At 32.8% G+C, this 27,308-nt stretch overlaps 1 protein-coding gene across 1 annotated transcript in view; it reads left to right on the forward strand.

The window, feature by feature from the left end:
* Positions 1–24,508, forward strand: part of GAN (gigaxonin) — a 62,699-nt gene extending 38,191 nt beyond the window's left edge. The window contains exons 4-11 of the mRNA XM_003757849.3: positions 2,570–2,787; positions 3,008–3,129; positions 9,026–9,138; positions 11,743–11,892; positions 12,653–12,789; positions 14,438–14,566; positions 18,465–18,574; positions 18,661–24,508. Of these exons, the coding sequence (XP_003757897.2) occupies positions 2,570–2,787; positions 3,008–3,129; positions 9,026–9,138; positions 11,743–11,892; positions 12,653–12,789; positions 14,438–14,566; positions 18,465–18,574; positions 18,661–18,842 (1,161 nt within the window). The 3' untranslated portion in view covers positions 18,843–24,508. The remainder of the gene's footprint in view (positions 1–2,569; positions 2,788–3,007; positions 3,130–9,025; positions 9,139–11,742; positions 11,893–12,652; positions 12,790–14,437; positions 14,567–18,464; positions 18,575–18,660) is intronic.
* Positions 24,509–27,308: the final 2,800 nt, after the last annotated feature.

Genomic DNA, 27,308 nt, shown 5'->3' on the forward strand with positions numbered 1-27,308 from the left:
AAAAGTTCTTTATCTGGGGGGGAGATAGCATTTTTTGTCATGAGTCCTTTCGAATTGTCTTGGATCATTGTATTGCTGAGAATAGCCAAGTTATTCACAGCTGATCACTGTACAAAATTGCTATCACTGTGTACTGTGTTGTGGTTCTATTCATTTCCCATCAGTTCATGTAAGTCTTTCCAGATTTTTCTGAAATCATCCCACTTATCACTTCTGATAACACAGTAGTATTCCATTACAATCCTAGACCACAACTTGTTCAGCTACTTTCCAGTTAATGAATATTCCCTCAATTTCCAGCTCCTTGCTATTATAAAAAGAATAGCTATAAATATTTTTGTACAAATATATATTATTATTTTTTTTTAATTTTTTTTGGCATATCAGCCTTGTATTTTGCAAGAGCAAAGGCTATTACAGTTTTATAGGCCTTGGCCATAGTTCCAGATTGCTTTCCAGAATAGGTGAATAAGTTCACAGCTTCACCAAGAAAGAGCATTAGTGTTTAAATTTTTCCACATCCCCTCCAACACTTATCATTTTCCTTTTCTGTCATATTAGCCAATGTGATAGTTGTGAGGCAGTACCTTAGAGTTATTTTAATTTGCATTTTCCTAAACAATAAGGAATTAAGAGGTGGTTTTTTATATAACTATATATAGTCTTGATTTCTTCATCTGAAAACTATTCATTTTCTTTGACCATTTATCAATTGGGGAATGATTCATATCCTTTTAAATTTGACTCAGAGATGCTCAAAAAATTTTTTTTGTAAGCTTTTCTTCTTGGTTGCATTGGTTTTGTTTATGCAAAAACTTTTTAATTTAATATAATCAAATTTATCCATCTTACATTTCGTAATGCTCTCTGTTTCTTGTTTGGTCATAAATTCTTCTTTTTTCCATAGATCTGACAAGGTAAATTATTTTTTGCTCTCCTAATTTGTTTGATATCACCTAAAATATGAAAATCATGTACACTTTTTGACCTTATTTTGGTATATAGCATAAGATATTGGTCTGTGCCTAATATCTGCTTACTGTTTTCCAGTTTTCCCAGCAGTTTTTGTTAAATGGGCATGGGTCTTTTAAGGTGCAATTCTTTCTCAAGTCATTACCATTATATAAGCTATACTTAGTATTTCCTTAAGGAGTCAACTCCTTAGTGAGCCAATTTAACTCTACATTCAAGTCTTTTTCCTCATTTTATCAGTAGTCATGTCTTGCCAAGCCCCAATCTTGGATTATCCCCATCATCTTCTCCCTCCACTCCTTTCACTTACTGCTGAACAAAGCTAAAAGGAAATTATAAATTTTGTCCATTACAAAAGTATGTTACATACACTCCACTAGGCCTCCACTACAGCATGTCAATTACATTTCCCTAATCAGTTCACTGTCCTTTTGCTTGCTAAGACAACCCCTTTTACATGTGCAAGTGATCACATTCCATCTCATCTTTTCCAATATTGCTCTCTTTATTAACTCCACTCCAACTCATCTTTAGCTTCTCCCAGTCAGCTGCCAAAGTGATTTTCCTAAAGTTTGAAATATGTTTTTGAATATGTTTTTCCCTCCTTATTCACCTTCCTATCGCCTCCAGGATCAAATACAGTATCCTGTTAAGATTTTAAAGCCTTCCACAACCTGACCCATTCTTTCTTTTTCAAGCTTCTAACACTCTACTCTCCTTCAAACATACTGTAGTCCAGCAATCCTGGTTTTGTTACTAATTCTTGAACATAATACTCCATCATACAATAGTCTTTTCATTGACAGTTTCCATAACTAGAATGTTCTGGCTTTCTTCTTTTTAATCTTTGTGCCAGAGTTTGACTGCATGTTGAGGATACTGAAGATAGATTTGTATTTCTTTATTAATGTAATAGAGCCAAATTCTTGAATTGTATTTCCTTTGATTAAAGGGAACTCTGATGGGGAAATTCTATCTATCCAGGTACACCTTTTCTGTAATTTAGAATTAAAGAATTACCCAGATTATTTGAAATGTTAAATGACTAACCTGAAATCACTTAGTGTGATTTGTTAAAAGGTAGGATTTCCTAATATAGATTTTTCAGAATTAAAAAAGATTTTGAAATAGACTATCTGAGAGTCATCACCATCAAGTTAATCATTATATTTTGAAGTCTTTGGCTGTAATGACCCATGAAAAAGTTAAAATGCAAAATAAAATGCACACACTAGTCTTGTGTGAATCTCCCATTTCTGTAGTGATAGCAACCAATCAATTGTAGAGCATAGGGTGACAAAAAACAAAGAATGAGGAGTAAACTGTGTTGTAGTATGCACTGATAGAAGGAATATTATTAGTAGGGGAGGAAAAAGCATAGTTATTATTGTAGTTCAATAACTTTTGTGGCTATGTGTCTATAAGAATACAATATTATTGCTTAGTAAATACTAACAACCTGATATAACTGTGAGTGCATTTTAGATTTGAGGGAAGTGGAGAATTTGGTAGTGAGTTCATTATGCATTTTTAAAAAATGTTTATTTACTTTTTCTCCCACCTACATTCTCCTTAATCTCATATTCTTGTTCTTTAGGTCCACATGAAGGATGTTATGTCAGCTCTATGGGTTTCAGGGTTAGACTCCAGTTATTTACGGGAACAGATGTTGAGTGAACCATTAGTACGAGAGATCGTCAAAGAATGTAGCAATATACCCCTCAGCCAACCACAACAAGGAGAAGCAATGCTAGCATCTTTCAAACCCAGGGGTTATTCTGAATGCATAGTAACTGTTGGTGGTGAAGAAAGAGTGTAAGTAATTTGTATAAGTTGCCTAAAAAGTAACTTAAAGAATATTATTTCCTGTGTAAAGTAGAATGCAAAATGTTTATTTTTCGATTTGACTTTCTAAAACATTGTACTTAAACAACAGTGTTTTAGTAATACTCTTTGAAGATATGAAATTTAGTTATGATATGATGTAAAGGAAAAAATACATGCAAATGAATTAATTTCTATGTGTGTTTTTTAGTTCAAGGAAACCAACAGCAGTGATGCGTTGTATGTGCCCTCTTTATGACCCTAATAGACAACTTTGGATTGAACTGGCCTCATTAAGTGTTCCAAGACTTAACCATGGAGTACTCTCAGCAGGTATCTATATTCTGATAAAGGTTACCTTGACATAAGATAAAATGATGCACAATTGCACTTAAATCTTTTATTGTGGTGCAGCTTTATAAAATGCAATATCACTCTGTAAGTATTAAGTGTCTATTCTATGTACTATACTAAGTACTGGGGATACAAATAGAATGAATGAAACAATCCTCATTGACAAGGAGTTGAGGTGACATTCTAAAGGAGGAGACAACAAATTAAGTATGCAAAATTAACATAAAGAGGGTTACTACAAGTAACTAAGACTCAGTAAAGGATAATTCGAGATGAAGGGCACAAGCAAATGTATTAGGAAAAGTTTCATGAAGAAGATGATGCTTGAACTTGTTCTTAAAAGAAGAGTAGGGTCTCTAGGTTGGAGATGAGGAAGAAGTACAGTCTAGGTATAGGAAATGGCTAGTGCAGAGGCACAAAGATAGGAAATGGAATGTTGTAGGTGAGTATCAGAGAAATAAGTTTGGCTAGATTAATAAATGTGTGGTGTTCATTGGGATTGGAAAGGTAGTTTGAGGCCAAGTTCTAAAGGCATTTAAGCTAAACAGTAATTTTTACTTGACTCTTGAGGCAATAAAAAACTACTTGAATTGATTGAATTATAGTAGTAACATGGTCAAATTTGTATTCAAGGAGAAAATCAGGATGGATCAGTGTGGGGAGAGATTTTATTAGAAGGCTATTGTAAGAAGACAAATAAGTGGTGATGAAGACCTTAAATAGACTGATGAGTAAATGAATATGGGGGATGCAAGAGCTGTTACAGAGGTGGCAAGATTGTCATGGGCTTAGGAAAAGTGGAAAACCAGTAAATTACACTAAGATTACAAAACTGAGGTACTGGAAAAATAATGGTGCCTTCAACATAAATAGGAATCTCGCAAGAAGGGAATATTTTTAAGTTTGAGATTTCTTCAGGATTTCCCATTTGAAGGTAAGTTTTTGAACTGAAGCTCAAAGTAGACTAGAGCTGAATATATAGATCATTGAGTTTCCTGCATAGAAATTATAATGAATCATGTGAGTTAATGATGAGATCACACACAAAAAAAAAGGAGTAAAGAAGACTGTGCTTAAAGCCTTGGGGAATATCCGCATTGAAAGACTAAAATATGAGCCAAGAGTGCAGCAGTTATGTTGAGAAGGATAAGGACTAAGAAAGGATTATCAGATTTGTCCATTTAAGAGATTACTGGTAATTGTGGAGAGAGCAGTTACAGTTGAGTAATGGGATTAAAAGTCAATTTGCAAAAGTTTGAGAAATGAATGAAGAGAGGAAGTAGAAGCATCTAGTACAAATGGCTTTTTTGAGGAATTGGGTAGAAGAAGAGAAGAAAGATATAAAAGATTACAGGTTGAGGGGAGAATAATTGTTTTCAAGTAAAAATTTAAGACTATAGAGAGGATGGAGGCAGCTAGATAGGATACCAGCTCTGGAGTACCTGAATTCCAATCTTAGCTCAGACACTTGATACCAACTATGTGATCCTCACCAAGTCACTTAATCCTGATTGTCCCTCCTCCCTCCTCCCCCCAGTTCATATGTGTGATTGATATTGCTTGTCCAATTAAAAAAAGAGGAAAAGGGGAAGGAGTCTTGATCTGATTCTTCTTTCACTAATGTGAAAATATACTTAATATGATTATACATGTGTAACATCAGATTGCTTGCTGCCTTGGGAAGAGAAGAGAAAAGGAGAAAAAAAAACTCACAATCTTCTAAATATTGAAAACTTTTTATATGTAATTTTAAAATACTATTAAATGCAAAAAAATAAAAGGTAAGGAGTTTGGAATTCAGTATTTTTTAAATGAGTGTTTAAAAATGTTATTATGTAATTGAGAAATATTTAATGAAATGATAATATAAAGAAAAAATCCTTTCCTTTAACTTTAATAAAGAACATAGGCTCTATATAAAGAAAACAAAAAAGAATAGGGGAGATTTGGTTATAGTATATCTTAAATATATAGTTCTGGCTTTTAAAATGAGAATAAGGAAATAAATACTCATTAGGTGTCTGTGATCTGAAAGATTCCTTTCTACCATACTGCTGATACTAGATTTTTTATTTATAATTGGTCATTCATTGTAACCACAATTTGTATAACAATCTCTAAATCATAAAATGTTTGTAAAATCATAGATATAAATGAGGAAAATGAAATCCAGAAATTTAAGGATTAGCTAAGATTACAGGTCATAGAGCTAGTAACAGAACTTGAGTTTGCAAACAAACTGTGCACTATACAACACTGCCCCCTATTGTAAGGAGTTACCTGGAAGGAACTTGTTCCACTAACGCAGATTGATACTTCTTTTTATAAGGTATATAAATAAAGAGTTACATGAATTACTGAGAGATTGGTACTTGTCTGGGACCCATATATGCTGGAGAGAGGACTTGGACACGCACATCTTCCTGACATTGAAAACTATTCTCTATCCACTTTATCATGCCACCTCTTGGTATCTTTATGTGAAACTCTGCAATAATTACAAAGGTTTTGTGAGAAAAAATGTGAAAGTATTTTAGAAATGTTTTCTTTAAATGAAAGACATTTTATTTAGTTTATATAGGTTTTTTGTTTTGTTTTGTTTTTTTCTGAGGCAATTGGGGTTAAATGACTTGGCCAGGGTCACACAGCCAGGAAGTGTTAAGTGTCTGATGTTAGATTTGAACTCGGGTCCTCCTGACTTGAGGGCTGGTGCTCTATCCATTGCGCCACCTAGCTGCCCCTAGTTTATATAAGTTTAAAGTGAAATACCAAAATTAATAGCAGCTAAATGTTAAAACATTAGGTCACAAATGTTATTTACTTCTTAGCTTTGGTATATATATATATATATATATATATATAAATGATTCTATTGTTCATATTATCCAACTCTTTCTTATATATGCTAGTAGGAAATGGTGATGCTCCCACAACCTAGCAAGTTGCCAACTCTCTTTATGGCAGTCTGGTGAAGCCTAAGAATCCTCAGAATAACAATTTTGAATACATTAAATAAAATACATAGTATTAAAAAGGAAAAGAATTGTACTTAACTATAGTTATTTTAACTTTTTTTTAAAAGTCACAGACCTTCAGTTAACATCCTAGATCTATGATCTTAAAAAAAGACTGTGCATACTTTATGAATATATGTATAAAGTTCATGTGTTTTCATGGTTGAAAAGTTTTTATCTTAAATACAAGCTCCTGAAATTGAATTTTATAAAAATTCAACTTTAAAGGTCTTGGAAACTTTGAAGAAACAATAGCCAATAGAGATTTGTTTTCTTGATCACGTTCTCCACACCAACCTAATTTTTGAAACATAGCTTATCTGCCTGATGTGTGATTGATTAGTAAATGCTTATTGACTTGAAATAGAAGGATTATAATGGTACATTCTTCCTCTAGCATTATAACTGTAACACTATCTTCTTGTCCTGATAGAAATCCCTGACATCATTCCTTTATAAATTAGAGACAGTGTCCTAGAGGAGTTGGTTTTATAGGAACTGACTGAAAAGATGAAAAAAGGAGAGAACATAGCAAATTAGAACAAGGCATGGGTTATAACTTAAAGATAAGAATATGGTGTTTATAATTTGGGAAGAAAAGTGAAAGAAATATACATGAAAGGAATTTGACACCATGAATAGAGATAATGGGAAGATAAAAATGAAGTAGTAATATTCTTTAGAGTAGCAGTTCTCAAAATGTGATCTAAGTATCCCTCAGACCATTTCAAGAGGTTTATGAAGTCAAAACTTTTCATAATAAAGCTAAGACATTGTAATTTCTAATATGATAAATATTGGTAGCTATAGACCATAAAAACAAAAAGGTCCTGAATGATTTTTTTAAGAATCTAAAGGAGACAAAAGTTTGAAAATCACTTCTCGAGTGGAATAGTGTGGTGTGCATTTGAATCTTAGTGTACATTTCTAGGCTTTGATGGCTGCCGAAATGATAAGCAATTGGGAAAGGAAATGGTAATATTGAAGACTTAGGGAGCCAGAGTGTGGAACAATGTTGATTGTAAATAAGTAAACATTTGTTAAGTACCTATGGTATGGCAGATATTTAGCTGAATGCTAGGGATACTAAAGAAAATATGGTTCTTACTTAGCTGTCAAGGGACTAGCAGTCTAATGTAAAAAACTATGAGCAAGATAAATACAGGATAGATTGGAGATAATAAAAAGGGAAGGTAGTAGAATTAAGGAAGATCAGAAAAAACTTGATGTAGAAGGTGGGATTTTAGCTGCAATCTGAAGAAAGCTCAGAAATGAGGAGAGAAAGCATTCCATATTTAGGGGACTGACAAAGAAAATTTCATGGGTATAAAGATAGTCTTGTGCAAAGAACAGCAAGGAAGTCGGTGCCATTGGAGTACTGGAGTGGGGCATGTTAGATGTAAGAACACTGCAGAAGTAAGAACAGGTAATAAAGGTCTTCAAAGACCAAATAGGATTTTACATTGAACCTTGAAGGTTATAGTTACTAGAATTTGTTGAATGGGGCAGTTGGAGGGTGGAGGGAGAAATAGTAAGAAAGAGTTGATTTTTAGGGGATGAGCATAGGATGGTTATCTTTGTATGATATACTTTGACAACTGAATGGAGGATGGACTTCCATCCTCCATTGGGGGTGGGGGGGATTTAAGGGTTGGGATGCAACTAGAAGGCTATTGTTATAAAACAGATGTGACATGATGAATGCCTATATTAAGGAGTAGTAGGAGTATAAGAGGAGAGATGTTACAAAGATTAAAATTTGCAAGTCTTGGGAACAGATTGGATAAGAAAAGTTGAAGATAACAATCTGAGTTGGAAGTCTGAGTGACTGGGAAGATAGTGTGCCTTTGTTATTAATGGGAAAGTTTGGAAGGGGGTAGAGTTTGGAAGAAAAGATGAGTTCAGTTTTAGATGTGTTTCAGTTTAAGATGTCTTCAGAATATCCAATTTGAAAGGTCCAATATGCAGTTGTAGATGGGAAACCAGAGGTCAGCAGAAATTTAGAGCTAGATAAATAGATTTGAGAATCTTTAATCATCACAGACATTACAATAAAAATTATGGGAACATCACCAACTGAAAAAGTATAGCAGGAAAAGAGAAGAATATCCAGGACAGAGCCCTGCAGAACACCTATCTTTAGAAGGCATGACCTGGAAGAAGATCCAACAAAGGAGATTTTTAAAAAGCTTTTAGATAGGAGCAAAACCAAAATAGAATAGTAAAATGGTAACTTAGAAAAGAAGATACCAAGAGGAAGAAGGAGATTAATAGTATCAAAGGCTATAAGAGAGGTCAAGAAAGGTGAAGATTAAGAAAAGATCCTTATCTATTTAGATTTTTAAAATCATCATTAGTTTTAAAGAGATCAGTGAAGAGACTAGAAATCAGAGATGGTGGCAGAAGGTATCTGAATGATATGAAATAGAAGGGAAGCCTTCAGCAAATGACTTTTTTTTTTCCAGTAAAATATGAGGCAAAGGTCTCAGCTGAGAGGATAAAAATAAACTTAGGAGGTTTGAGGGAAGGACAAAAAGATTGAGAAGTGCTGCTATTGTAAATGGGATTTTGAGTTAGAGAAGTATAAAAGGATTGCTTTGCCATAATAAGGGCCCAGTTGAGGTTACATAACAAATCTAAATGGACCCAGTCAATTCCAGTTTTGTAATTTTTTTATTCCTCCAGCTTCATTTAAGCAATACATATATGGGGGTATGTGATTGTCTACATGAGAAATATATAGGTTTTTTTTTTTAATGTTATATTAGCTAGGATTAAGATCAAAAGATGTTATTGGAAGATATAGGTTGGTTATATTTATCAAACACCTAAATGTTGAGACTTCTATTTTTGTTTTACAGAAGGATTTTTGTTTGTATTTGGGGGCCAAGATGAAAATAAAAAGATCCTGAGTTCAGGTGAAAAATATGATCCAGATTCTAATTCATGGAGTGCATTACCACCAATGAATGAGGTAAATAATAATAATATCAACTATTTCTCAATGAATTTGTCCTAGATACTGTCTTTTCCCTTAGTTGAATTTATAATACTTTTCTAGGAAATTACTGTACAACAGTAATGAGCAAGCAAAAGTCCCCAAATTCCTGCTGCCACCAATTAATTCCCTGTCAAATTCAATGGAAAATAATAACTGGCATTTACTTAATATTAACAATAATTATTATATTAACTATTAATAACATTAATAATTATTAATATAATAAATATTGTTTATATATTATAATAATTATTAAGTAATAATAATTACTCTTCAAATGTTATTTCTTTTGATGCTCATAGCAACTCAATTGGACAGGTACGATAGGTTATCCACATTTTACTGAGGAGGAAAACTGAGTAAAGTAGGGTTAAATGACTTAATCATAGTCACATTAATCATCAAGGAAGTGAGGTTGAACCCCAGACATTGTTGACTTCAAATCCAGTGTTCTAGCCACAAGATCCTGAGTGTTATCCACTAATAAGGTACTTCTCTTAAGTCCGGACAGGACCTGTGAATGTAACTCTTTCCAACCCAATACCTGCAAAGTTTTCTTTACTAAATTATAAATAATAACATCTAGCTATATAATCTTACTTTCCTTCTACCTCATCTAATGAACTTTCTAAAATTAGTATTTCTTGAGAAACCCGAGTCTCCATCTGCCTATAATAAATCATAGAATCATAGAACTGAAAAGGGACCATAGCTGAAGTATCAGTCTCTCCTACTATATCTTTAAGGGGTGGATCATTCAGTGTCCACTTAACTTCCAATGATGACTTATTCCATTTTTGAACAACTTTAATTTTTTTTTTTTTTTTTTCAAATAAAAAATCCTTTTTCTCATCCCAAATGGGAAAAAAAAGTCAATTATCCATAGCCAAGCAAAACATTTTCACATTAGCCATATTTAAAAATTTGTGGCTTTTTCTGTATCTTGTATCCATCACTCCTTTGGAGGTGCTTTATGCTTCATCATTCTTCTAGAATTGTGACTGATGATTGCATCTGTTAGACTTTGTATTTCAGAGTTGTTTGTCTTCACTGTGTTGTTACTGTATTATAAATTTGTAGAGCCAGGACTCTGAAAGGGTGTACTTGCATGTAAGACAGCAGGGTCCTTGTAGTTAAGTTACCTACTCGGTGTGAGATGGTGGTTCTCTAAGCACATACTTGATGTAATGTAATGATGTGGTCAATCTAGTTGGTGTATACTTAGGGTAATGTGGAGATGATGTGATGTTCTACAGCTGCGCATGCCCAGTGTGGGATCATAATGTTGTCATGCTGGAGTTTTTAAGGGAGTCCCAGAGATAGAGGGCTCTCTCAGCCACAGATAAAACTTCAAGCTCGAGAATCCAGAGTCCAGATTCCATCTTTGACCAGCCAGGTGGCTGCTCTCCTGCCTCCTTCACTTCATTTCCCCACTAATCCCGAGGCCTCAGGCTGATCCCAAGGTCCACCAGAGAGCTAGCCCAGACATTATATAAATTGTTCTCCTGGTTCTGCTCATTTCCCTCTTCATATAAGTCTTCCCAGATTTCTCTGAAATTATCCTTTGATCATTTCTTATAGTACTAAAAATTTTCAGGTGGTTTTAATCAATTCTTATATGACAAGAGTTTGAGTGCTTTCCCCATCCTAGTTGATTCCCTGTGGCTACTTTCCACAAGTCAAGGGCTTCCTGAAATGTGGCACCCAAAATTGTATACTATAGTTCAGAAATAGTTTGGCCATGGCTAATTAACTATAGTAACCATTGGGTTTTTTGTTTCCACTCTTGAATGGTGCTCTACCACCACCTTTTAATTTGTAACCTTAAAAGAGGCAAATTTAGGATTGAATAAAAAGAAAACTTTCAGATAAAATAAGAACTGTTCAAAAATATAATGAGCTGCCCTTGGTAAAAGTGGTGATTTTCCCATTACAGGAGGTTTTCTGACAGATCAGAAGACTTCTTTTTTGAGTGTTGTAGAGATTTCTATTAACTACAGGTTGAATTACATGAACTCTGAAATCTGAAACTCTTTCTCTGAGATTCTCTGCTTCTATAATTTATTTCTTTTCGATAAAATGAATCCTTGGATTCAAAGGAATTAGAAATAGTTTAGAGAATGCCATAGAGGAGAATAGTAATGGAATAATGGATTTTTACTTCTAACCCTGATATTCTCTCACTGTGACAGAATAAAATTAAAGATGTGATGTTACATTCAATATTGTGATTATCAAAATTACCAGATGACTTTTTTGTAGTATTTTTATATACACAATCTCATTTGTTCCAGGTCACAACTCTGAGGTAAGTCCTGCAGATTTTTCATTTATTTTCTTTTTTTTTTAAATATGTGTATATTTCTTTGATATGAAAGTAAACTGAGGTGTTGGAGAAGGTGTGGCTTGTCCATGATCATACAACTAGTGAGTATTTGGAAATGGGTTTAAAGCCTGAATCTTTTTTTACATTAAGGCCAATCTCTATTCTATTGCACTGTAATGCTTCACTCAGTATATGGTTTATGATTATATGGCTTATTTTGACAGTGAAATTATTCTTTGATGTCCTTTTAGGCAAGACAGAATTTTGGAATTGTGGAGATAGATGGAATGCTTTATGTTTTGGGTGGTGATGATGGTGAAAAAGAGCTGATTTCCATGGAATGTTATGATATATATTCTAAAACCTGGACAAAACAGCCTGATTTGACCATGGTTAGAAAGGTAAGAACTGTACTTTGCATTTGAACACTATTAAACCATTTTCTCCAAAATTTCTACTTCTATTACAAAGTCATATCTCTTCATCTCCAGATAATTCTTTTGACATTGATTGTAAAAGAACCTTTTTCCTATAGGAACCCAACTACTTATACTATATATAAATCAAAATAGAAGACTTTCAATAGAATTTCAGCCCATTAAGATATTAAACTCTCTCTGTATACATTTAGTAACCAAATGTGAATATGGTTATTTTCTTAGGGAGAAAAGTTCTAAAGGAAATTGTATTAATTACATCTAGAATGTCATGATTACACAGCAAGTATATTCTGAGTAAACTCAGTGAATCATTAAATCCTTAATTTTTATATATGACAATGTATATTCATTGGTATTTCTTCAGTTCTTCATCGTTCCAGGATTTTGTGTGTGAATTTATTTGCACAGGCATGCACATACATAGTAGATTAGACTGTTTTAAGCAAGTATTCAGATAGCATGGTCCTAAATATCCATTATGGCTTTTGTCATAACCTTTTCTCTCTCTGAGAGAATAAGAATTCTCTATTTCTGAGGATAAGAATTATACACTTTATTTTTTGAATCTTTCAAGTCATTGAATTTTAAAGGAGCCAATATAATTTTGCTTTTTGAAACTGTTAAATTTTTGAAATAATTACTTGCTTAATAGACTATTTTAAAGTGACAAGTATTAACTTTGTTAGTGAATTTTTTTCTTTTCTTTTTTTTTTTAAATTAGATTGGCTGCTATGCAGCAATGAAAAAGAAAATCTATGCAATGGGAGGAGGATCATATGGAAAACTTTTTGAATCTGTGGAGTGTTACGATCCTAGGACTCAGCAATGGACTGCTATTTGTCCATTAAAAGAAAGCAGGTAAGGATTTTTTTTTTTAACTTTATTTGTTTAGTAAATAAAACTAAATTTTTCATATCTCAGAACTTATGTTAGTCATTTTAAAAAGGATTCTTATCATCAAGACATGTTTTTGTGGTAAAACTAACTTGTCTAGCTCATGTGCCATTTCTATAGATAGATTTTTTTTTTTTTTTTTTTGCTTTTGCTTTTTTAAAATAGGATTAACATAATTCCTGGGGAATTAATTTTGCCATTTATTATATAAGAATTTGGAACCATTTCATTGTTTTTACACACCAAATATATAAAGTAGTAAATGTAATAAGTGAATATGGCAGAAGAAAGGGAAGAGAGAAGGGGCTGATATAAATGGTTATTTTAACAAAACATGTTTAATGTTTAATGTATGAGAATTGTGAAGTAATTACCTACAAATAAGTTCTTAATTAGCATTACACTTAATTTTAGTCTGTATATATTAGGAAAAGTAGAAAGAATAGAAGATACAACAACCAAGGTCATTTTTAAAAGGAAAAGATTCTAGAGAGAAAGGATAGTGAACACTAGTTTTTAAGGATCTAGATTTCTTAAAACTTCTGTGTGGAAGAAAGTGATTGATTGATGTCACCATTTCCTGAGAAGAGAATTAGGGAAAAAAAATTGTTTTTTAAGTTTTTAGAATTATAAATAAATTAGGTTATAAAGAAATTATTACTGATACTAAAGCAAGTTACTAACAAGATTCTTCTTTATTAGGTATCTATAGGATAGGAAAGACCATTACTTGTAATGTTTTAAATGATAGGAAGTTCTCTATGGAGTAGATAAATTCTTTGCTAACCTTGTATGAAATTGCAATAAGTAGTTCTAGGTAACCTGTTCTGCCCACATTTTACATTTCACTTAAATCAAGTAAACTTCTTTGTTATTTCTATTGCCTTTATTTTCCTGACTTCCCCTTAGTTTACCTCTTTCTGCCCTTTTTATAAGTTGTTTTAATCAAGTAGCACTAATTCCACTTCATCTTTCACAGTCTCAAATTTTTCTTGACTTCAGTTCTTTCAAATAATAATAACAATAATAGTTGATATGTATAGTTTGTTTTCCATAATACACTGTTTATATTTTATTATTCGATCTTACTCAGATTTCACTTCCAAATGGAAAAGTAAGCTAGCTATTTCACACATTTCCTCAGATAATCAGATGACCTTTGTTTTATAGTGTTAATAATATATTATCCAAGTCTCAAGGAACTTATGACTAACCAAAATAATGGAAACTGTGATATTATTAGTATATGTTTTATAGTGGATATTCTAAAATAATAATTAGTTGGAGAGTAGGGGCTGACTTTCTGAATACTTAAGACAAAGTAATTCTTACTAAACTCTTCAGTGTTTCCTACATTTTGTTTTAGTCTGTCTCATAAATTTAAGATCACGTTTTTATATTTGAAAGCTAATAATGTGCTTTTCTATAGTACTTACCCCATGTGAAAAGTATTTATTCAATCAATGTTATACCCTCCCCCCCAAAAAAATCACATGTTCATCAGAAAACTTAGCACTTTACAGAATTAAGGCAAGCTAAAGGCTTAAAATAAGATGACTGTACAAACCAATACGTGTATCTAATATTTAACACATTATTCTTGGCATATCAGATTTGGGGCCGTGGCTTGTGGAGTTGCCTTAGAACTCTATGTATTTGGTGGAGTCAGAACTCGTGAAGAAGGTCAAAACAATGAGATGGTGACATGCAAATCAGAATTCTACCATGATGAATTTAAAAGGTAAATTATCTATTCCTGGTTAGACTATAATCCATCAAAGGGCGTCACTGTATTGGAATTGGGAAGAGTTCAAATCTGACCTCAGACATGTATTGACTATGTGGCCCAGGGAAAATCACTTCATCCTGTTTGCCTGTTTGCCTCAGTTACCTCATTTGTAAAATAAGCTGGAGAAGGAAATGGCAAACCACTCTAGGATCTTTGTCAAGAAAACCAAATTACAAAAAAGAGTGATCATTTTAATTTTGACTTTGATCTCAAAGTTTACCAGAAGGGGGTGCTGTAGCACCAAGTTGAACTTCATATCCTTAGGTTGGGATTGGGGGGAGAGGGGAAACAAAAGTAAGTTATTGTAGTTATTTCAGAATCATTCATTAAAGATACAGAAATCCTAATTAATTTGGGGAAGATTTCATTTTAATAGCTTTAAGTCATTTTTCTCCATCGTGACTGAGAACCTATATTGGAAGGGAAATAGACTACTATTTTAGTTAGTGTGGTTTATACATGTTTTAGGGATTTTGAAAAGGCCATTGAAGTCTTTAACTCCTGTAATAACTCATCCTAGAGTAAAAGATCTACTAACTAAAGGTATGGTGATACTTGAATATTTCTAAGATAATTACAATAATGAACAATGGTAAAACAAGTTTTCATCCTTATTACTTAACATACCTAACCTAGCAATTTCTTACATGATTTTGCAATAACATATATGTGCTATTGCCGACATGTACCTAAAGCAAGGGTTCTAATTTTTTTTTTTTTTTTTGGTCATGGACCCTTCTGGAAATCTGGTGAAATTTAGGGACTTACAGAATATTTTTAAGTGAATAAAATGAAGTATATAAGATTGCCAAGGAAGCCAATCAGATTAAAATGCAGTAACAAAAATGTTCATAAAAACAAATTTATAGAGCCCTGGTTAAGAACAACTTGCCTAGATTGTCAAAGGTTCTCCTTGTTGCAGCAGATTTTTGTCATTTCTTCTCATTCTTACATATTGAACTTTATCATATTTTTATCTTACTGTTGACCAACTCCTGCCACCCACAGTTAATTCCTCCATTACAATTTTTTTATTGTAATAGCCTTTAAACAATAACAGTATGTCTTAGTCTTGTTGTTTCTGTTAGTAACATATTCTCAACCCTTTTTGTGTAGAATATTGTTAAGAAAGTTAGTAGGGTATATTCATATAAAAGAATTCAAATTTTTAATATCTGCTAATAGAAATGAGATTGCTGCCTGAGAATTAGTGATTAACATTCATATAGTAGCTAATATGAGTGAGTCCTATCTATTAATTACATATAGGGTTATTTCTGTATCACTTAGCTTTTAGAGTCAGCTAAATGGCTTAGGCTGATTGGTCCAGCTGATTTATGTTTAATTTAACCAATTTCACTTTCTGCCATCTTTCTATTTATTGACCTTTTTTTATTAGAAACTAGAATTTTAGAATTGACGCATAGTAAAGTAAAAATATTACTCACATTAGCCATTTATGTCTCTGTTTCTTGAATACATTACCTTTCTCATGAGGTATCAATAACAGGCTTCATCATTCATCTGAAATAAATCATGATTGATTATTGCATTGATGATAGTTCTTAAGTAAAGTTGTTTGTTTTTTTATATTGTAATTGTTAAAGTATAATTTGTTCTGCTAACTTAACTGCATTATTTTATAAATATTCTACCAGCATTCATCCCTTACATCTTTCTTATAGTAACCATTTCCTTCATAATTGTGTTAAATCATTCCCCAAAACTGCTGATAAACTGAAAGCAATCTGGCAGAAATTAGATTTTATGACATCATATACTAGATAAGTTCCAAATCAATACATGATCTAGGCATAAAAAGTTCAGATTGAAATATATTTTTCACTTTAATTTTTCTGCTGTGTTTTTGTAGCATGACTAATATGCTTTTTATCATTTCATATGAATAATTGATATCACATTGCCTACCTCCTCAATGGATGGGAGAGTAGTGAGGAGGAAGGGAATCCAAGACTTAAAAAAAAAATTAGTGTATGTTAAAAATAATACATTTGTTTAAAAAAAGATATAAAGGATAATTTCAAATTTTAACAAACTCATTACAATTAGAATACAATATAGTTAGAAGAGAAACAGTTGGGGGACTATCTTAGCAACAAATTCCTCTGAAATTTCATTTTTAAGATCATTTCCAAAGAATTGATATTTATTAGAGTAATAGCCATTCTCTAGTCTTTTTTATTTTCAAAACACATACGTAGATAATTTTTCAACATTGACCCTTGCAAAACTTTGAGTTCTAATTTCCCCTTCCCCTTCTTCTTATCCCCTCCCCTGGATGACAAGTAATCCAACATAGTTAAACATGGTAAAAATAATAAAACAAGCAATTTTCAAAGGAAGAAATCCAAGCTATTAACAGCAATATGAAAAAATTGCTCTGAATCACTAAAAGAGAAACATACACTCAATCCACACTTCTGATCCCTTATTCCCATTCCACTCAATCCCCCAACATCCCATTTTAAAGTTATATACTCCTTCCACTATGCTCTCTGGAATGCTTAATAGATGCTTAATAGATAACAACCTTAGCTTTCATAGCTTTCATCTTCAATTTCTTCCTTTTCCCCACTCTTTTGTCTTCTACCTCTTCCTGAGACCTGGCTCCCTTCTGATGACATATCTTTTCTGTTCTTTCCAGTGCTACACTTAAAGTCTCTCCCCCAATTCACTGGTCAAGGTGGGGGAGTTAAAAATGTTTCTTGATCCTTCTCATTCCTTACTATTTCTAGGTTGTCCCTCATTGTAGGCCCTCATCAGCTCACACCTGGGCTGCTTCAGTAGTTTGTTGGTTAGTCTCGCTGCCTCAAGTCTCCATTCCAGTCCATCCTCTGCTCCATGGTCAAAGCAGTCTTCTAAAGTGCAAATCTGACCATTTTCACCCTCTACTACTTAATTTCCCTATCATTTCCAGAACAACTTAAAAATTCTGTTTGGCATTGAAAACCCTTCATAATGCTCTCCCTCCCTCATTTTTTTTTTTTTTTTAAAATAACAGACCATTCTTGATCCTGAGCATATACTATTCTATTCAGTGACTTTCTTGCTGTTTTTCCATAAGAGACTTCATCTGTGTATTCTGCATTTTCCTTGCCCATCTCTCCCTGTATGGAATTTTCTTTCCCTCTTCATCTCTGCTTTTTTAGTTTCCCTGACTTTCTTCAAGTATCAGCTAAAATTCTACCCTCTATAGAATGCTTTTCCCAATCCCTCTTAATTCTAGTATCTTCCCTCTGTTAATTAATTCCAACTTATTCTCTATATAACTAGTTTGTGCATTTTTGTCTCCATCATTAGTGGTTTTTAATGTTTCTATCCCCAAGTACTTAGCACAATACTTGTAACATAGGTGCTAAACAAATATTGAATGATTAACTGACTGAATTTACAGAAGGCATGGGACTTGAGCTTGATTTTGAAAGACAATAGCAAGAAGAGGAGGGATCAGGATATTGCAGGATAAATAAATAAATGCTTAGGTTGGGAAATGGGAAATAAGCTGAAGTAATTTATTCATTATAATGTGTAGAAATGATATTTAGATTTTATTTTGAATGGAATTATGACAAATATGTTGTGGAATTTCAAAAGTGAAGTTGAACTGAAATTTGCCTGTTTTTCCTTTTAGAATCATTGAAATCTGAATAAATCTGAAGCTGTCTGATCTCTTGTCCCACATACTTTTGGGGAAAGTTTCCAGATGTAACCATAATTTTTTGACAGTTACTTGGACAAATCTTGTATTGTACTTAAACTTTTCTAACATTTGTCTGGCTGTCATATCTCTTCTTTTGACTTTTCTAAAAAGAAATGCATTTTCTTTCAGATGGATTTATCTTACTGACCAGAATTTATGCATCCCAGCAAGTTCCTCTTTTGTTTATGGAGCTGTTCCTATTGGGGCCAGTATCTATGTGATTGGAGATCTTGATACAGGTTAGAATGTTAGAGTGCATTTTGTTGAAGCTATTCTTGAATGATTCTTTTTTAATATTTATTTACATTTGCTGGTTTTTATTTAGGTACCAACTATGACTATGTTCGTGAGTTTAAAAGAAGCACAGGCACTTGGCACCACACTAAACCACTCTTTCCATCAGACCTTCGTCGCACTGGCTGTGCTGCCTTGAGAATTGCAAATTGCAAGCTTTTCCGACTGCAGCTTAAGCAAGGCCTATTCCGCATCCGTGTTCCTTCTCCCTGAAGGCTCTCTTGGAAGTGGAATAGAAGCAAGAACCTGACATCGTGCACCAGAACCTTAGCTTTAGATAAGGCAGAACAGAGAGAACGACTAAAGCTTAACTCTCTACACTGTGATTTGGCATAGTAACTCTTGGGGGTTTGTAATGCTTAAAAGCATGAGTTTTAGCTCTGTTGGGGGAGAAAGTGACTATTCCAAAACAACCTTAGGTGAGTGAATGAACTTTTATAGTCAGAAGCTTGTGGACTGATGAAGAATCATCAGTACCAAGAAACAGAAGGGAAATGGGATTTATAGAATGTTAAAACTAAAAACTAAAACTAAAACACTAAGGTGCATTTTCCTCAAAGGGAACTCCTTTTTACTAAGTCTGCTATATTAAAATAGGTGGCTTTGGTATACAGAAAATCTGTATGTAAACCAATGTCTCTAAGCATAACAACAAATGCTTCTCTACAGCAGTCATGCCCAGCTCTGCCCACCAACTTAAGGTCTGTGCTTATGCCTGAGAGAGTGAATGTGGACCTAGGTCTATTGGTTACTAGTGCTATCAGGAGAATCTATAAATATATATATATATATATATTTAAACATATATATATTATGATCAGTTGCAACTACGGTAATAATAGAATTCTATCTTTTTAAGCACTCCATCTGAATAGTGTAAACATTCAGTATATACATGATTCAGGAGGCAGCCCTCATGAATTTAAAGAAGCTGCTGACTTCTCTCTTATGCTAAGAGAAGACTTGAAATTATGCTCCATTATCTTCCTCTGAATATGAACCCAGATCTCCATCCCCATAGTAGATATATATGGTTGGGTTCTTTCTCCTTTGCTTACTCATTTTTATTTATTTATTTTTGTTTTACTTTGTTTTTAGCAACTATTAGTGTAATCAAGTTCTAGTCCCAGCATATAGAGAATGATGCCCCATGCCTCAGGTTCTTCTTACTATTACTTTCTGAGGTCTGTCCCACAGAGCTTAACCAGGGGCTATCCTCTCCTCTCCTAAGCCAAGACTGGGGCCCAGAGCCATGCTATCTCACAAATGATCTTGCTCCCTGTGGTTCTTTCAGTGACTGCAAACTACAACTATCCTCTCTGTCCTGGAATGGAAACAAGTAACTCCTCTCTCCTACAAATGCCTATAGCCAGGAACATCCTAACTCCTCTACTATCGCATTCATCAAGTGTGTGCTAGCTCCTTCTCCCTCACAGCGGCAGCCTAGCCTAGGAGGTATCTTCAGCACAGTTGTGCTTTGCTTCCCTTGACAATGGAAGGTCCTTCAATCTTCTCCTACTCAGTTGTCATACCCCGACACTGTGAGATGAAAGTTTCTAAGGTTGAGGATGCCTCCCAACCCCAGCTGCTCTCAGGACTTGTTATTTGTTGATTCCACAGAGTTGGCTTGGAGGTGTTTGCTTCTCACTCAGGCTGAATCTCCACCCCTGGAGGATGTGTCTTTCCTGGGGGTCTTCTTAAGTTGTCTTAGGAAAACTGCTTTACCCTGACTTTTGTTTATTTCTGCTGCTCTACATTCCCTCCATTCCCTCTGAGGAAATGTTCTGTTTTGGGGGGAATTTTTGTGGAGGAAATTTGGAGAGCTGAAAGTTTTTTGACTTATTCTGCTATCTTCCCAGAATCCTTTCAAAGACTTGAAATTATGAACATCTTTCATGTGATTTTTATTTCTGGGCTAACCTATTTGGAGTTATGAAGGATCTTAGGAAATAACCTTCTTCCATCATCAGTTAACCAAAACTCATTGGTTTAATAGGTCTGAAGATTTTAATAAGCAAGAAAAATATCGACAAAAAAGTTTTGTCAGAAAAACAAAATGTAAGGCTGCTAGTTGTAAAGGAAACTGTCCAGGTAACATATCTTGGATTTAAAAACCTGTTTTTAAGGAAATCTTTATTCTAAAGCACATGAAATCTTGTTTACTACTGTTTGATTTGAACACTATTTAGAAAGCGTTTTTGTCTAATCAGTAGACTCTTTCCAATATTGTTCACCAATAAGACTTCTTAATCAAACTATGGTAGTATGAGTAAAGATTGACTGGTAGAATAAACTGCCTACCTCAACTTAATTTTATTTGTCAGTAATATAATAAACTAAGCTTACATATCATGGTTGGGGAAAAAATAAATCCTCTTCCTTTTCTCTCTCCTTCCCTCCCTCAAAACCTCACCTCTTCCCTAGCAAAAAAAGACTTCATTTTAGCAGAACCTTTATTTTAAAATACTCTGTTTTTCACTCTTAACTCTTCATAATCTGAACTTTATGCAATATCAAACTTTCTGGCCAGCTTGATATGCTTAGTTTTTATTAATTTTTTACTACTTATTTTTCTTAGTATATATGGTTGCAAATTCTGCTAGTGTCAGACCTAATTAGCAGGATCTATCTCAACATTTAATAAATGGTAAGCTTTGGTTATAAGCAAGGGTTTCTTGTAGAAACTTTTTGTGTAGAATATTTATATGCTGTCATCATGCATATAACAAATTTTCCATCATGTTTATCTACCAACTAGCAAAAAGTAAAAGGTGATTGATGTGCTTTTTTTCCCTCCTCTCATGCCTGTCAGAAGATAACACAGTTTTACTGAAATGGATTCAAGTATATGTACTTTCTGACCAGATGTGCACTATAAAGACTGTGCCAAAAGAATCCTGAAGAAGGCTGTGTATAGCACAGTGTCTTTCCCTTCTGGCCCTGAGATGTTTGTGTGTGAAGTTACCAGGTTTTGTATTTCACACTGGAAATTTATATGCTGCACTAAAGCCATTGGGCTGGCTTTGCTTGACAATAATGTTAGATAATTGTTTAAATTAAACCAGGTTTTTTTCTTCTTGGTGTATCCCAACACCAGTTGTTTTGTGCAAATTTTCATAATGATGTTATCTTTTAATCAAAGCAAGTCAACAATGAAGATACATTTCAAGTAAAGCCAAGAAGATGCCACAGTGAAGGAGTAGAAAATACTTTTAAAATTAGGTACTAGTTACAGAAGAAAAAAAATCTCCAAAGATGATTTCCAGGCTGCAATATCTTGTGCCAGGTGCTTTCTCACCTAGAATTGCAGTATTTGGCAAATGTTCAAAATAATAGCTGAGCTTTGTTTGAATGGAGACTTTGGTATCTTTGTTAAAGCCACTGTTTATTTTATGTATATGTGTGATTTTTGTCAAAATTTTATAATGCTTCTCCAAATAATGGTAGGAATATTAATAGCAGCTCATACTTGAGGGGAAGAATCTCTTCAAAAAAGAAAATTCACAGGATTTTTTTTTTTTTTTGATTAATAGATTCCTACTTGAAATATTTCTATACCTATGTAATTCGGTAAATTAATCTTAATAAAATGATTTTTTTTAAATCAGCTTATGATGTAGCTACCCAAATTATATAATGTTTGTGAAATAGACTTGCTATATGATCAAGTATGCAATAACCAACAAAAGCTGCTAAGTGCCAAACTATTATTTTAATTGTATGTTATTTTAACTTTGTATATAAGTATTACAAAAATCTTATGTTGAAGTGCAGGGATGTATTTAATATCATCATGTTCTAAAATAAATAGTGGATTTTTTTGTTTTAAAATTAGAACTACTTCAGTATTGGAAAATAATTTTAACTTATTTTATGCAGATTTATGTTCAATACTCCACTTATGCCTTGAAATAACATCATATTGTGATGGATGCATTTTTCGAACTCCTTTTCATTAGAGTACTTATCCCAATCATGTATATAGTGATTGGCAGCTGATAATAGGTCTTAAAATTTTAAATATAAACACCTTCGGGTAAAAGTGCAATTCATATTCACAATCTCACCTATAGGAGAGTTATCTCAGGTTGTCAGAGCAAGTGGAAGTATTAAATGTCTCTCCTTTATATTATGGTATATATTAGTTTTATTCTTCCTATGGCCACATGCTCTGGGAGAGAGGAAGTAGAAAATGTTTGTGTTTTAGTGAATGGTAATGAGGGAAGGAGATTGAATTAGATGACCTAAAATTATGATTCTCTCCAAGAATGGATTTTCAAAGGAAACTTAAAAATTGGGATGAAGATACTTTTTAGTTTTTGAGGACACTTATATCCTGTGAAGAGTGAGTGTATGTATGTATGTGTTTGTATAGCGGTATGAATGCTTATATGTTGTTTGATATGTTCTTTTAGCATGAGTGTTAATTTGTTGTTTTAAAAATTTTAGTTCTGGTCTATATATGTTACCAACATTTGGTGCTTCAGATTTATTCTAGAACCTACTGATCTTCAGTTTTAAACTGCTGTGTTAATGAATAATTAGGCAATAAAATCCATATTGAGTTATAAATATTGAATATTGATAGATTTTAATGAGTTTGCTAGATTTTTCTGGGGTTTTTTAGTTAAATTAAAAAGTCTTGTTCATCAAGTAATTATTGATGGTATGTTTTGTGCTGTACATGCTATTTAGGAAATGTTTAGGAGTAATATTTAATTTAGTAGCAAGTCATGGAGAATTAGTAACTAGAAATAGACATTATATCTATAAGATATAAGAAAAGGTAAAAATTTTCTGAGATGTCTTAGAAATAAGGGAACTTAAAATATATGTTTTTAAGTATTTCACCATGCTATATTAAAATTATACTGGTACTTTTTTTGGTGATGTGTTTAGCTTGAAAATATCATTGTCTTAATTTATAAATTGGGCTTATTGCCAAGGACATATGCTGTGTTGGGTAAAGTAGAAGGGGAAAAATATCCAGTTGTGAGTAACAAAATGTTTCTATTAGTGTGCCATACAGAGAGGACTCTCCTCCCTAGTGCCCGTGATATTCACTATTAGTAGGTTAGACACCTAGGGAATTCCATTAACTCTTTTTGTTTCATTAAAATATTTGATACATTTCTGCTGCAGCATATAAAATCCATAATCCAAAACCATTTTCAAGACGATGATTAAAAAGATTATATTAACACCTCTTAGTATGTTGGTATACAAGAGAGATGGGAACATACTTGTGGTCAATTTTCATATTCTTGGATTGGAAGAAATAAACTAACATACACACCTTTGATCATTGAAAAAGAGCTCTTATTATCAGAAGCATAGGGCCCCTTAAAAACCACTGTGAAGTGAAGAATCTTAGAACTAAGCAAGTTCTTTTCTTTTTAATTAGCTGCCTCTGAATACTATGATGAAGTAACAAGCAGCCATTAAATGGGTAATTAAAAGTTCATATCTGGACATCCAGAAAAGGCAGTCAGTAGATATTCTCTCACTAAATCAATTAACAACCATTTATTGAGCATTTGTTGTGTGTGTTTTTCTGAGAGTTGTAGGAATTGTGAATATATAAAAGATAAGTTTTGCCTACAGAAAACTATAGGCCTAATTGATGGTTCCCAGAGTATCCTGAAAGAAATAAGACATTCATTATAATAGTGGCTCATATTGCTGGTCCCTAGAAAAGTGGTTTTGTTTTTTGTATGAAGTGCTGTCCTAATAATGTAGGGAAAATAGTATGAAATAAAAATTTTGAAGTGCCTGTTGTATCTTATTCACAACTTAATGGCATTCATTTTGTAACATAGGATTTTAAGAGAGAGAAATACATTAAAACTAAGAGTGTGGATCACTGATATCCTCATAATGGGGATAAGGTTAACACCATTGTGCATATTTGAGAGGTCTTTCAAACCTTAAAAAAAATGATCAGCTAAAAATTACAAAAAGAAGTATGTCTGGAGCAGAAATAAAGTCTTTAAATTTGTAGTTTACTGTCCTTGTCAGAGAATCAAAGTATTTTAGCATTGAAAAGGGCTTGATATTTCTTCCAGTCCACCACCCTTGTTTTACTGATGAGGAACAGGAGATCCAGATCCTTAAACATAAACACATTTTAAGAACCAGGAATTGAACATAGATCTTCTGGATCTAACTCTAGTACCCTATTGCTTCTCGTGTGTGTGTGTGTGTGTGTGTGTGTGTGTGTGTGTGTAAATATATAATTATAAGGTAAACATTTCTGCCATAAAGAGTTTGACACTACCCAAATTATGTCCATTGCCAAATTTCTCAGATTTAAAATTTTAGGAATTTACAAAGCAGAAATGTTTTGGGTTTTTTTGTTTTGTTTTGTTTTTGGAGGGGGTGTTGAAGGAGAGTGGGAGGAAGCAATGTCTTCAGTTGCTATACTCTAAAAAGGAAAGAAAATTTCTATTTCTAATTGGGGAAACTATTTTGAATGCCCTTTTTTTTTTTAACATCCTTTAAAAACAGACACAAAGGAAGATTAGATTAAATCATTACAATGATGATAATAACTTAGTTTCCTTAGTTTTATTTTAATAGTAAGGAATGGTTAATAATAGCTTATATTTAAGAAGGCTTAACTGGAGGTAGATATTTTAAATGCTATCAAGAGTCAATCAAAACAGAACTCCAACTCTACTAAAGTTGTTGGTTTTTTTGTTTTTAAGCAACTTCGCTATTCAGAGCTTTTACATTTTTACTTGTTTAAAGGGGCAATACTTTCTAATATAAAGTGTCCCTCTTGCTACAGGTATGTGTTTGTTTTTTGGAACATTATGATTGTTTTTGTAAAGCATGCCTGCATTATAGCACAATATGCTAAAAGATTGGATTCTTGCCATCTCAACAAATGAGGTTTTCTAAATGAAATAAATTTCAAGAATTTATTCTAATTCTCTTTTAAGATCATATGTAAACCAACATGAAACTTCATCATAGAATTATTTCATGTTTTATAAGCTTATTTTGAGCTTGAAATTTTGCTTTTTTGTTTCTTCTAAAATATGGAGTGCCCAACTAGAATTTGACCTCTACTTTTCTCATTGGTAATGATCACTCATGATCTCATAAATTTTGAGCCTTCCTGTGGTCTTTTTAATTGTCACATAATGAACTAGATTATATTGAGAAAGTAGACTACATAGTCTCTGTAGCATGAAGTAAAATGAAGATTTGTTGAGGTAGGCAATTAATTGAATTAGTAGGAATGACCATTCAGGATAATTCATACTTCCCCCCAAAATATTGATTTGCATATTAACATAATATTTAATAAAAATTTTAAAATATTTCAGTACATATAATAAATAGTCTTTCATAATGTATTTCATTAGTGTTTTCCATCAAATTCAAAAGATGTGGACCTTTAAGTTTTGGGTTAAATTTATTAAATTAATACCAGCAGCTTCATTTTTAAAAATAATTAGTTCTATGTATATTGTAAATATGTATAAAAAGAGAATGCTTTATCATCTGTTTAATCTCTTGTTTTTTATTGGAAAATCTATTCTTATATACCTCATTTAAAAAAAAATTATCTCCTACTTTATATTCTGACAATTTAAGATTCCTTTGACAGAAATCTAGAACCAGTCAGTGAAGAGATTAGATTAATAATTTCTTTAATACTTATTTTCTGTATTCTCTTTAATTTCCTCAGTTTGTAAATGGTAGTTTAATAATTTGTCTTATTTTATTTTGTGAGGTAGTTAGAGTTGAATAACTTGCCCAGGGTCACACAGCTAGTAAATTATCAAGTGTCTTAAGCCAAATTTGAACTCAGTTCCTCCTGATGCCAGGATCTGTGTTCTTTCCACTGTTCTACCTAACTACATCCTAGTTTAAACATCTTAAGTTGTTTTCTCATTCATCTTTACTTTAGATAGATATATTAAATTAGGTTATTAAATTGTTCCTCCTATTTAGATATTTATTAGCTTTTTAATGAAACCACTAAAATACTTGGAATTATGTTTAAAATAGCTTTCCAAGACATGAATAGTTATCTGTTTTGGATATCTCATCCTGAAAACTGCTGGCTTATCTATTTTCTCTTTGTTGTAAAAAATGATGTGCTTAATACCTGGCAATAGGGTAAGACACTTAATTAAGAAAATGTTTATTGATTGATATGTCTTCAAATTTTCCTAATGTTTTTCATGACAATAGGCTAATTTACTATATATATTCTAAGAAAATTATCTGGGTTTCAATCTTCTCAATGTCTGTCAATTTAACTTAATTATGAGATTGGTGTTTAAGAAAGTTTGTTAATTCTCCTAGGCCAATAGGAGTCCTTTTCATGTAGGAATTGCCTAGTTAAAAGCTACCAAGTAACTTGATTCAGTTATTTGGAATATTAAAGATCTCTTAATGGTTAAAAAGTGTTAATGCCCTCTCCTCTCCCAAAGTACTTATCAACCAAATTGCATTTATTAAACACCTCATTTGTATAGGCCCTAGGCTAAGGGTTGAAGATAGAAATATAAAAGTGAAATATCATAATCCTGCTTTCAGGTAGTTTGTATTCTATTAGGGAATACAAGAGATAAAAAGAAATGTTAGCCAGAAAAGGGAGTTTTGGTCACCAAGATTATGACTTGAATTATAGGAGAATGGGGGTGGGGGAGAAATATTTAT

Source organism: Sarcophilus harrisii, chromosome 2 (assembly GCF_902635505.1).
Source record: "Sarcophilus harrisii chromosome 2, mSarHar1.11, whole genome shotgun sequence".
NCBI classification, from domain to species: domain Eukaryota; kingdom Metazoa; phylum Chordata; class Mammalia; order Dasyuromorphia; family Dasyuridae; genus Sarcophilus; species Sarcophilus harrisii.